General features: G+C 46.8%; 1 protein-coding gene across 1 annotated transcript; it reads left to right on the top strand.

Annotated features, from left to right (window-relative positions):
* The first annotated feature begins 461 nt into the window (after window positions 1–461).
* On the top strand, window positions 462–5,398 carry LOC132797951 (uncharacterized). The gene is made up of 6 exons (XM_060809697.1): window positions 462–1,880; window positions 1,937–4,047; window positions 4,112–4,448; window positions 4,505–4,633; window positions 4,726–4,971; window positions 5,099–5,398. Exons 1-6 carry the CDS (start codon window positions 462–464, stop codon window positions 5,396–5,398), a joined length of 4,542 nt encoding a protein of 1,513 aa, XP_060665680.1.
* The last annotated feature ends 6,926 nt before the right edge of the window (window positions 5,399–12,324 follow it).

Raw genomic sequence — 12,324 nt, 5'->3', positions numbered from 1 at the left:
TTCACGCTGCTGTTTGTGTTTTTACTTAAACATTTTTGGTTTTTTCCAACAGCGATTTTGTTCCTCGTCTGTTTTCTTGTGTCGGCTTTGCTCACTATCCTGTGACAGCCGAAGTTCCTTTCCATTTGTGCTTGCTTTCGGCTGTCCGCTTTACCGTGAGTCTTTGTTGAGAAAAGACTCTAAAGTGACTGCCGAAGCATAGTATGTCCAAGAGCCAAAAGAGCGAAAAAGACTCAAAACACTCGTTAAAGCTTCCGACCACATCTCCTCGCCTGTCGTCCGCTTCGCCCGCTCCTTCGGGGTCCAAATCCGCCACACCTGCCGCTCAACTCCGAGTAAAGGTCGATCGTCCGTCGCCGTCTGCTTCTGCAAAGACTCCGCTGTTGCGTACATCTTCGACTGCTCTACGTAGTCAGGCAACTACCCGTTCCGTCCAAGCTAAATTTAGCAAAACCCGTGCAATGGCTCTCAGCAACTTCGTCGCCGTCTCTGACAGACTGGTGCACTTCGAGAGTCGGGTCAGAGAGCCTGCAGCCGAAGATGACAATGTACACACGTACGAAATCCGTCGTGACCGGCTGCAAGTCCTCTGGGACAATGTCGCTTACTCCACATGCGCTGATGCACTGCATCAAGACGGCGACAGTGAAGGCACACAGGCGATGGAGGCAAAATACGATCACTGCTATGCAGTGTACGAGCGGTGTCTCGCCCGTGTTAAGGGGCAAATTACCCAGGTTTCCGGGTCCAGCAGGAGTGAAGCATCCCTTCCTCCTGTATACTCCAGTGGCTGCCGGCTCCCTCCAGTCGACACCGAAGTGTTCCGTGGGGATTACTTGCGGTGGCCGACTTTCCGTGACCTTTTCACGGCCATCTATGTCAACAATCCAAGGTTGACTCCGGTCGAGAAACTTTTCCATCTGAATTCGAAGACCGCAGATGAGGCCAATGAAATAGTAACAAAATTTCCGCTGACGAACGATGGGAACGAACGTTTTGAGAACAAGCGCTTGTTAATAACAAGCCAGTTGAAGATCCTGTTTAACCTGTCCACGGTTACCCAAGAGTCGGGAGCAGCTATCAAGGAGCTGCAGAGCACGATTCAGCGTTGCTTGACCGCTCTTGAACATTCAGACATTTCCGTCTGTAGCCCGTTCGCAGATTGCATCCTCGTTTTCCTCTGCTCGTCCAAACTCCCCAAGCTCACACTCTCGTTGTGGGAGCAATCGTTGGTGGACAAAGCGAAAATTCCCGCATGGCAGGATATGAGCACGTTCCTCAATGAGCGCTACCGTACGCTCGAAGCGATTGAGGACGTGAAACAGACTGCCAACTCACAGATCGCGACTGCAGGACCATCCCGTCCGCAGAATTCGAAGCGAGTCAACTGCTTTGAGGCCCGAGTCACTCCGAAAGGCAAATCGTGTGACTTGTGCTCAAAGGAGAATCACCCTGTCCGGGTGTGTCCGCGTTTTTTGCAAATGTCGGTCAACGAGAGAATGACATACATCAAACAGAAAAGTCTCTGCTTAAACTGTTTCGCAAGAGGTCACCAACTCCGAGAGTGTACGAGTGCGCACAATTGCTTTACATGCAAAGGGCGGCACAACACTCTTCTCCATCGGGGTGACAGTGCCCACAATGGTGCCTCTTCATCGTCCAATATACAGTCCACTCCAAATCCAACGGCAACTAATGTGCAGAATTTCTTTGCCAATAATGCTCAGAATGTCCTTCTCGGCACGGCGGTCATCAATGTTTGCCACTTGGGCACTACATATACCGCACGTGCGCTAATTGATTCCGGGTCCGAAGCGACCTTCATTTCTGAGCGTTTGTTCCAACGCATTAAGTTGCCTTTCCAGTCCGTGCGAGCCCAGGTATCCGGGCTGAATCACGCAGTTGCGGCCCAATCGCAGAAGTTATGTCACTTCAGCATTGGTTCTCCGACGAAGCCGAGGCTCCATATCGAGACTTCGGCATTCATAATCCCACAGTTGGCAGGCAAACTGCCCTCCTTCGATATGCCGCGAACTTTCTAAAGGATCTACCAGCGATAGAACTGGCAGATCCACACTTCTACAAGAGCGCTCAGATCGATATACTAATTGGCGCGGATATCCTTCCGTCGGTCATCTTGAGCGGCTCCCGGCCAAACATTTGTGGCTCACTCCTTGGGCAGGAAACCGTGTTTGGCTTGATTCTTACCGGCCCCGTCTCCCAAAGTATGTCGACAACTGTTTCTGCGTTTTCGACAAGAGTCGCCCTCCAAGCAGACGAACAGCTCGACAGCCTACTTTCCAAATTTTGGGAGGTGGAGGATATTCCAGCGAAGCTGATAAAGGAGTCAGACTTCGTTTGCGAAGAAAACTTCGTTAAGACTACTTCTCGTAGCAAATGTGGCAGATATCGGGTGACTCTTCCATTCCGGAAGCCCGATGGCATTGAACTGGGTCATTCCAGATCTATAGCGCTGGCTCAATTCCTCAAGAACGAGAATCGTTTGTCAAGAAACGATTCTCTAAAGGAACAGTACAATGCCGTTCTCCAGGAGTACGTGGACTTGGGTCATATGACACCCATATCGCATCAGGCGATTGGCACGACTTCTAATTTCTACCTGCCTCACCACGCCGTGTTCAAACCAGATAGCACCACAACGAAGGTGCGGGTCGTTTTCAACGCATCTTGTCCATCCTCAAATGGCAAGAGTCTGAATGATATCCTTCATTCAGGGCCCATTCTCCAATCGGATCTCACATTGCAGATCCTCCGATGGCGATACTATCGATATGTGTTCAATGCGGACATAACGAAGATGTATCGCCAAATCCTCATGGACTCAAAGCACACACCGTTCCAACGAATTCTGTTCCGCACGTCGGACGGTGTGATCCGTGACTTTGAGTTGAGCACGGTGACATTCGGTGTCAACTGTGCGCCTTTCCTGGCTCTACGAGTCCTTCAGCAACTTGCTGATGACATACGCTTGGAGTATCCTCTCGCAAGCCGTGTCATTTCCAAGAACATGTACGTGGACGACGTCCTAGCGGGGACACACACAAGAGAAGAGGCCATCCGGACCATTACGGAAGTGTGTGCAGCCCTGGACAGTGCTGGCTTCCCGCATAAGAGCGTGCTGAAGGACATTCCAAAGGACCATCTACTACGAGAAGACTTCCTCGAACTCGAAGACTCTAGTACGGCGAAAACTCTGGGCATCAGGTGGCAAGCTCACGATGACGAGTTCTTCTTCATGCCACCAGAAGTTGCCCATCAGGACTCCTACACGAAGAGGGAAGTGCTCTCGCAAATCGCTAAGCTTTTCGACCCAGCCGGGTGGCTGGCCCCTTTCGTTATCCGAGCCAAGATCTTCATGCAGGAGATCTGGCTGAGAACGCTCGAATGGGACGAGCACCTACCCACGGATCTTTCACTCCAATGGAAGGAGTACCTCCAGAGCTATCCTGCTCTGGGAAAGATCCGGATTCCAAGATGGGTCCAATTCCAGACGCGGGTGAAGGTCCAGTACCACGGATTCTGTGATGCATCAGAAAGGGCGTACGGAGCAGCGATCTATGTCCGTGTGGAGACGGCGAACAAGGTTTCCACACATCTCCTTACTGCGAAGACAAAGGTGGCTCCTGTCAAGTCTCTCTCAGTGCCACGTCTGGAGCTTTGCGGCGCAGTCCTGTTGGCTGAGTTATCTGCAGCCCTCCTCCTGAATCTGCCAGCAGAAAGTTTCCAGACTTTCTTTTGGACTGATTCAACAATTGTTCTCGCCTGGTTGAACAAGCCACCCTGCAGATGGACAACCTTTGTGGCCAACCGCGTGGCCAAGATCGTCCAAGCCAGCGACGCCAAGAACTGGTCGCATGTGCGATCCGAGCACAATCCGGCAGATCTCGCAAGCCGAGGTGTCCTGCCACAAGAATTGATGTGTAATTCTTTGTGGTGGCATGGACCAGAGTGGCTTCATCTCCCGTCGGATCAATGGCCAACATCTCCAAGTCCCATTCCGGAGACTCTGCTGGAGCAACGGGTGAAGTGCAACGTCGCTAAGTTACCTCCTACTCCTGACTTCCTTGTGCACGTCCGCCTATGTCCTCAGATTCATCGATAGGAGTCGGAAGTTGGCAGTTCCAAGCTCTACCGTGGTGCAAGCGGATGAGCTGTCACGGATCCAAGAGCGGCTAATCGTCATGGCTCAACGACAAACTTTCCAACAGGAATACCAATGTCTGCAGTCCAAGCAGCAGGTTCCTTCCTCAAGTTCAATCCGAAACTTGAACCCTTTCCTCGACGGCAAGGGGATTCTACGGGCCTGTGGGCGTCTGAGGGCGTCCCACTCGCTGCGTTATGATGAGAGTCATCCAATCATCCTCTCGTATTCCTCGTCCTTTGCACGTCTACTGGTTCGTTTCACCCATCGTATATCCTTACATGGGGTAACCAAGTCGTCATGCGGCTGATCCGCTCCAGATTCTGGATTCCAAAATTGAAGGTCCTCGTTAAATCCACCATCAACTCCTGCAAGGTTTGCGTCATCTACAAGAAGAGATTGCAGACCCAAATGATGGGGGACTTGCCCAAGGAAAGGGCGTCCTACTCGAGACCTTTCACGCACACTGGAGTCGACTTCGCTGGCCCATTCGAAATAAAGAACTACACTGGCCGAGCCTGCCTCATCACCAAAGGGTACGTCTGCGTCTTCGTGTGCTTCAGCACGAAGGCGATCCACTGGAGGCAACATCGGATCTCACGACGGAGAAATTCCTGGCCGCATTCTCCCGTTTCATCGCACGGCGCGGGTGTCCACACCAAATGTACTCGGACAACGGGAAAACCTTCGTTGGAGCTGACAAGGTGATCTCCAACGACTTCTTGGAAGCGACGAGGGAGTGCATCATCGCACAACACGCCCACAAGAGCCTATCCTGGCACTTCAACCCGCCGGGCGCCCGCATATGGGTGGATTATGGGAAGCCGGAGATAAGAGTTTTAAGGCACTCTTTTACAAGGCGACATCCACCTCGAAATATACGTTCGAAGTGTTGTCCACTCTTCTCGCTAAAATCGAAGCCTGCCTGAATTCGAGGCCGATTTCCCTATGTCCGAGGATCCGTCGGATTTACTAGCGCTCACTCCTGGCCATTTCCTCATAGGTGGCCCTCTTATTTCGGTGTTGGAACCACCAATTAACCAACCGGCCACCTCCATCCTCAATCGATGGCAGCGACTGAAGGCTCTTCACCAACAATTTTGTTTCCGTTGGAAAGATGAGTACCTGAAGGAGCTGCACAAACGGAACGAAATGGCAATCCCTACCCGGAACCTTCGGATCGGTGACATGGTCGTCATAAAGGAAGACAACCTCCCTCTAACGAGTGGCGCCTAGGACGGGTGCTGACGACGTGTCCAGGCACCGACGCCAAGGTCCGAGTGGTAGATGTGCTCACGGCGCGGGGTACCATCCGAAGACCCGTTGCCAAACTTATTCTACTCCCGATGGACAGCAAGACTGACCCTCCACGTCAGAAGGACTGAAGGACGAATAACATCCTATCCTGTACTCTTATTCGTCGTCCTGTGTTGTCCTATGCTGTCCTGTTCCGTGTGTCATTGACACTGCAAAGAGGCTATTACAATAATCGTTTGTTTTTTGTTTTCGTTTCATGTAGTATGCCGTCACACACATCCACCCACCAGAACCGCCCCGCTGGCACCAACTCGTTCCGGTGTCGCGCGTGCCGTGGATCCACCCACTCCGGAAGTGTCAGCGATTCCTGAGGCTGACAGCGGAGAACGGTTGAGAGCAGTACTCATCAACAAGTACTGCTCTAACTGTCTGGCCCACCAGCACTCCGGGCAATCCTGCCGCAGCGCGGAAGGTGCAGGGTGTGTCGGGGATCACCACACACTGCTGCACTTCAAGGAGGCACGCAGCGCTCACCCCAACCGTCAGCGACGAGGCGAAGACCAACCGGTCTCCATCCGGTCCCGAACCCCAACAAGGCCACGCTCGCCAAGGCCGCGCTCGCCAAGGCCGCGCTCGCCACGGCCACGCTCGCCACAGTCACGCTCCCGCTCGCCGTCACCCCATCGACCGGCCTCGCCGACGTCCGAGGAGGCCTTCCCGACGTCGCTCGCATCCTTGCTGTAGGACAAGGCTGTGAGCATACTTCCGACGGCCAACATCCTGTTCGACACCGGATGCAAGACATTTGAGATGCGAGCGCTGATCGACCCGTGCGCGGCGACCAGCCGTATCAGCGCATCTTTGGCAACAGCCTACCGGCTATCCGTCACCCGCGTTGGTACGGAAGGCGTCTGCACGGCGATCATCCGCTTTTCTGCTATTCCGCCTTCTATCATATGTTTTCAAATCGACTCAAGCAGCACATGTATATTTTCAAGTGAATAAATTCCATACAAAGTTACAAGTTGTGATAATTTGAAAAAGTGAAGTGTTATTATTTAACCCAACGTCGCCCCCTACACAAACATTTAAATGCTAAAATTGTTATTTATATTATAATTATGCTAGAACAAATTTTATATTTATAGGTTAATTATTTTTAGTATTTCTTTATTTATTTGTTCCTTTTGGCCTTATTTAATTAATTCCGCCTCATACACACTTACTATGTTTGTCCGTTAATTTATTTATTTATTTATTTTTCTTGTCATTTCGTTTGTAATGTTAAAATTCAAATCACTTTTCTTATATGTTAATAAATTAAGTATGTCCGCTTAATTGTTCACTTTTATTTGGAACCATGCCTAACCAAGCAGGAGTAGGTTAGCCGAACCACTGTCTTTTAGGGATCCTGCCAACTTTTAGTTTTTGGCAATGAATGCAGGATCATGGTAGGGTGGGCGTCTGCACACAATAATAGCTGTGTTGCATGAGAGAGTGGCTCCGTCTTCTTTGTTAACCTACTTTCCTCTCCTTCCGTTTCTTTTCTCTTTCACTATTGTTTATTGTAACTGTTTGAAATTAACGAATTAACGTAAGCAACAAAATGATAATCTGGTAACTCTAAGTTAAGCATATATTAATCTGGCATCCTTGTATTGTATTTCACCATAGACATAGAATGTTGTGAAATAAAGAGTAGTTCGCTTTGAGCCGTGAAGTCGTAAAGAACACAGCAAATGAATTGGCTGTATAATAAACATTTATTATTATTTCCGCGTAACTAACTCTTGTCTATTTATTTGCACTACTGCGATCTGATCGTTGGACCAAATTCCAACAGGTTATGGGCCCAGAATCCCTAGTGCAGGTAAATAGGACAGAAAGTGTTGTGAACAATAAGCCGTGAAAAATGGCAAGTGCGTTTATTAAAATAGAGCCGCTAAACGCGGAGAACTATGACACGTGGAAATTGCAGATGAGTGCCATACTCGTGAAGAGCGATCTATGGGCATATGTAAACGGCTCAAAATTGTGCCCAGATGCGGAGGCTGAGCAAGAAGCTTGGAAAAAGCAAGATGAGAAAGCTCGTGCAGACATCCTATTGTCAATCAGCCCATCTGAATTGGCCTTAATTGAAAACTGTGAATCGGCAAGAGAATATTGGTTGAAACTGCAAGAAACGTTTCAATCGAAGGGACCAGTGCGAAAAGCCAGTTTGCTCAAACGTGTAGCTTTGTCCCGTATGAGTGAAGGTAGTGATGCGCGACAACATATAAATGATTTCTTTGATGCAGTAAAGAAATTGAAAGAAATTGGTGTAGCCATTGGCGACGATCTCCTCGCGATTCTTCTGTTATATAGTTTGCCGGATTCCTATGAAACATTTCGATGAGCAATAGAGACACGCGATGAATTGCCAAACCCTGATATTCTGCGTGTGAAAATATTAGAAGAAGCAGAAGCGCGCAAAGGCAAAAGTGAGCGCGAAGAACAAAGTGCGTTGTATGCAAGTCGCCGAAAAGGCGGCGGTAAAGCAGAAAAAGAACAAAGAGAAACGAGAAAATGTTATACATGCAATAAAATCGGTCATCTCGCGCGCGACTGTCGAAGTAAATCGAAACCAAATGAGAAGAACGGGCAAACCGAAAGTAAAGCACATAATAAAAAGGAAGCGCTAAATATATGTGAAAATGTGTACAACATAGAAGGAAAAGTAATATGTGGTGCCTAGACAGCGGTTGTACGGCACACATGAGTTCTAATAAGAATATGTTCGAGAACGTTGAAGAAACTGTGAAAACATTGCATTTGGCAAATAACAATACAGCAACGGTGAAAGCTGTCGGTGACGTAAATATCGAAGTTAAAGAGAAGCAAAAGAACCATGAGATCATACTGAAAAAGTCTTGTATGTATCTGAGCTACGGCAAAATCTGCTGTCGGTTTCCCAAATCACGGACAAAGGTTATGAAGTGCATTTTCGTAAAAATGAAGCAGTTATTATGAAAAATAATAAAGAAGTGTGGCTTCGTGCAAAAAGATACGGAAACCTGTATTATTTGAATGCCAAAGAACATGAAGCAAACAATATAAATGACAAAGAAAGTGACATAAATATCTGGCATAGCCGTATGGGCCATTTAAATGAATGTGATCTAAGGGGCATGTCAAAGACTGGTAAAGTGCACGGAATGATTATTGGCGAGAACGCAAAGATGTCGAAGTGTGAGATTTGCATAAGCGAAAAGCAGACAGCAAACCACTACAAGAACGCGAAGGAGAAGAGGTCAAAGCAGCCATTGGAAATCGTCCACAGTGATGTGTGTGGACCAATGCGAACTCAATCGTTAAGCGGAAATAAGTATTTCGTAACGTTTATAGATGATTATTCTCGTTATTGCTCGATTTATTTTCTGAAACAAAAATCAGAAGTATTCGAAGCATTTAAATCTTATAAATCTTCTGCTGAGAATATTACAGGCCGCAAAATCAAAAATCTGCAATCCGATAATGGCACGGAATTTCGAAACAAATATTTCGATGATTTTTTGAAGAAGCATGGTATTGGCCGGCGGTTGACTGCTCCTTATACGCCGCAACAAAACGGTATAGCTGAAAGACTAAACAGGACATTAGTAGAGATGGCCAGGTGTATGATGAAACAATCAGGAGCACCACCTTCGTTCTGGGCGGAAGCGATCAACACGGCATCGTATATCCGGAATAGATGTCCTACGAAAGCGTTATCTGGAGACGTTCCATATACTTACTGGACTGAAAAAGTCCCGACAGTGGCATATATGCGAACATTTGGCACAAAGGCCTACGCTTTGATAAAAGGAAAAAACAAGGGAAAGTTCGAGTCGCGATCAGAAGAATGTATACTACTGGGATATGCTACAGAATCGAAAGCCTATCGATTGTATTCCCCCCAGCGACGCACGATTATAATCAGCAATGACGTCAAATTTATGAATGTTTCAGGATTCAAGAGTGCATTTGACGAGTTCTATGATGAACCAGAAGACTGCATCGATATGCAGCTGGACAGTATCGCAAACGAACCGGAAGACAGTTCATCGAGTGACGAGGGCACAGCCGAAGAGGCAATTCAGCCGGTGAGACATGGTAGAGGCCGTCCCAAGACGATAAGGACTGGTAAGCGCGGAAGACCCCGCAAAGTCTATCAGCAAAGAATCGAGGTTCCCGAAAATAGTCAAGAAGACCAGGATGTAAATGAAGCATCATCCGAGGATGCATTTGAAGAGTGCGAAATGGCATTCGCTGTAACATCAAATGATCCTTTGACTATTACAGAAGCACAAAATAGTGACAACGCTGATAACTGGATAAGAGCTATGGAAGACGAATTCATGGCACAAATTCTCAACAAGACCTGGCAAATTGTTGAACGACCAAAGGAACGCAAAGTAATTGGAAACAAGATGGTTTTCCAAACAAAAGATGACGGCAGCGTATCAGGCAAGAAGAAGGCCCGCTTAGTCGCAAAAGGTTATGCGCAGAAGCCCGGAGAGGATTTTCATGAAACGTATTCGCCTGTGGCGCGATTCACGTCCGTGAGATTGCTAGCTGCTTTATCAGCAGAACTTGATATGGAAATCCACCAAATGGACGTGGTCACAGCATACCTTAACGGAGAGCTGGAAGAGAAAGTTTACATGAACATCCCGGAGAACTTCAATGAGTTTATGGAAAAGCTAAAATCTGGTAGCCCAATTGGATCTAAACAACAACGTCCTGACGATGAGTACGTGAAAGCAGCCAAGGAATGGCGAAAAGCCTTAAAAGTAATTCGAGATCCAGTGTGCTTATTGAAGCGAGCACTATATGGACTACGGCAATCCGGATTACGTTGGTATTGTAAACTTACAAAGAAGTTACAAGAAATCGGACTAGAACCCACTGAGCAGGATCCATGTTTATTTGTTAAACGACAAGACGAAAAACTTCTAATAGTCACGATCTACGTGGACGATTTGCTACTCGCCTCAAATCATCCAGTATGGCTACAGCAAACGAAGGCACATCTCAGCAAGGCATTTAAGATGAAGGATTTCGGTGCAGTGAAAACGTGCTTGGGTATCGAATTCAAACAAGACAAGAAGAAACGTGAAGTTTTCATTTCTCAAGAAAAGTATATCAAGGCTGTACTTAAGAGATTTGGAATGAGTGATTGTAAACCGGCGATATCACCCATTGAATCAAAGTCAACATTGCGAAGACCAGAGCATCCAAGCGAAGACGAAATGAAAAGTATCCTTATCAAAACTTAATTGGATCTTTAATGTTTCTTGCAGTTACATCACGACCAGATATAGCATATGCGGTAAATTTTATGAGTCAGTTCAACTCATGTTACACGATCGACCACTGGAAAGCAGCGAAACGTATCCTTCGGTACCTAAGCGGTACAATGACGGTTGGACTTCTCTTCAAGCAGACGGGAGATGATCTATATGGTGTGGTCGACGCTGATTGGGGAGGAAACTTGACAGATCGACGTTCCTACTCCGGTCAAGCATTTGTATTGGCAGGCGCCGCCATAAGTTGGGAGGCGCGCAAGCAACGTACCGTCGCATTATCAAGCACGGAATCGGAGTACTTAGCCATGTCCGAGGCAGTGAAAGAGGCTTTATACTTGAAAGCTCTTTTGAACAGGATTGGCCTAAAGTTTAAGTGCGTGAGCATCTTCAATGACAATCAAAGCGCTCAGCACTTGGTCAAAGGTTTTGGATTCCATCCTCGCACAAAACACATAGACGTGCGGCACCACTTTATCCAGGAGATGCATAAGAGTGGCGACATTTCTGTGGAGTATATGCAGACAGAGCGTATGCCTGCAGATGTTCTAACGAAAGGCCTAGGCGGCCAAAAGCACAATGAATGTAGTGCATCATTAGGATTAATAAGTATTTAAGATTACCATTTTGAGGGGTGTGTTTGAAATTAACGAATTAACGTAAGCAACAAAATGATAATCTGGTAACTCTAAGTTAAGCATATATTAATCTGGCATCCTTGTATTGTATTTCACCATAGACATAGAATGTTGTGAAATTAAGTAGTTCGCTTTGAGCCGTGAAGTCGTAAAGAACACAGCAAATGAATTGGCTGTATAATAAACATTTATTATAATTTCCGCGTAACTAACTCTTGTCTATTTATTTGCACTACTGCGATCTGATCGTTGGACCAAATTCCAACAGTAACCTTCCCATTACACTCCTTATTTTCTGTCTTTCCTTATGTACGCGAATTTTAAATGTATTATTGTTATAAGTGGTGCGTCCTATTAGTTGGCCCTTTCCTTGAACCCCATGCTATCTGAGCAAAGCCCGGAGAAGCCAGCGCGTACTAGGTTAGTCTCTTTGTGTCTATTTCATTAGCAAGAAAGTAATACCTCGTAAAATCAGGACAAAAGAACTTAACCAAGACGGTAGTGGTTGACGTTTTCGAAAATAATTGCTTCAAAATGGCTTTATACTCAAACGGTCGAACTGTCTACTGTCGTTTATATGCTATCGTATTTCTTAAGGTGTAGGGCTTACTTTGAAAAGTTCGTGGACCAGATCTGCCTCTTGCGGTAAGCAAAACACCTAATGAAAACGGTCGAAATAAAGTAGTACTACAAAATTAATTCAGCAATTGACAGCTAAACTGATTGACTGGGGTTGCATAGTCCCGTGGTGGCGCAAGTCAGCTTAGTGTGTTTAGTATTGTTTATTGTCCGTCTTTAGCAATCATAGAAGTTTAAAATGTAGTAATACTAATTAGGCGATATATAATCGACTGAGTATGGTTTGCATGCGCTATTATGCTATACTTAGTTTTGAAATAATTGCTCTTAAAGTTGGTATTATTAACATAAAGGAGCTTTATGA

Source organism: Drosophila nasuta, unplaced genomic scaffold, assembly GCF_023558535.2.
Source record: "Drosophila nasuta strain 15112-1781.00 unplaced genomic scaffold, ASM2355853v1 ctg39_pilon, whole genome shotgun sequence".
Taxonomy (NCBI): domain Eukaryota; kingdom Metazoa; phylum Arthropoda; class Insecta; order Diptera; family Drosophilidae; genus Drosophila; species Drosophila nasuta.
This window is presented reverse-complemented; position numbering and strand designations above follow the sequence as displayed.

Excerpts from the sequence above, each read along its gene's own strand:
- LOC132797951 (XM_060809697.1), top strand. The coding sequence starts at position 462 with ATGGCTCTCAGCAACTTCGTCGCCGTCTCTGACAGACTGGTGCACTTC. Across the intron at positions 1,881-1,936 it reads TCCAGTCCGTGCGAGCCCAG|CATTGGTTCTCCGACGAAGC; the intron begins GTATCCGGGCTG and ends ATGTCACTTCAG. Across the intron at positions 4,449-4,504 it reads ATCGTATATCCTTACATGGG|GTCCTCGTTAAATCCACCAT; the intron begins GTAACCAAGTCG and ends CCAAAATTGAAG.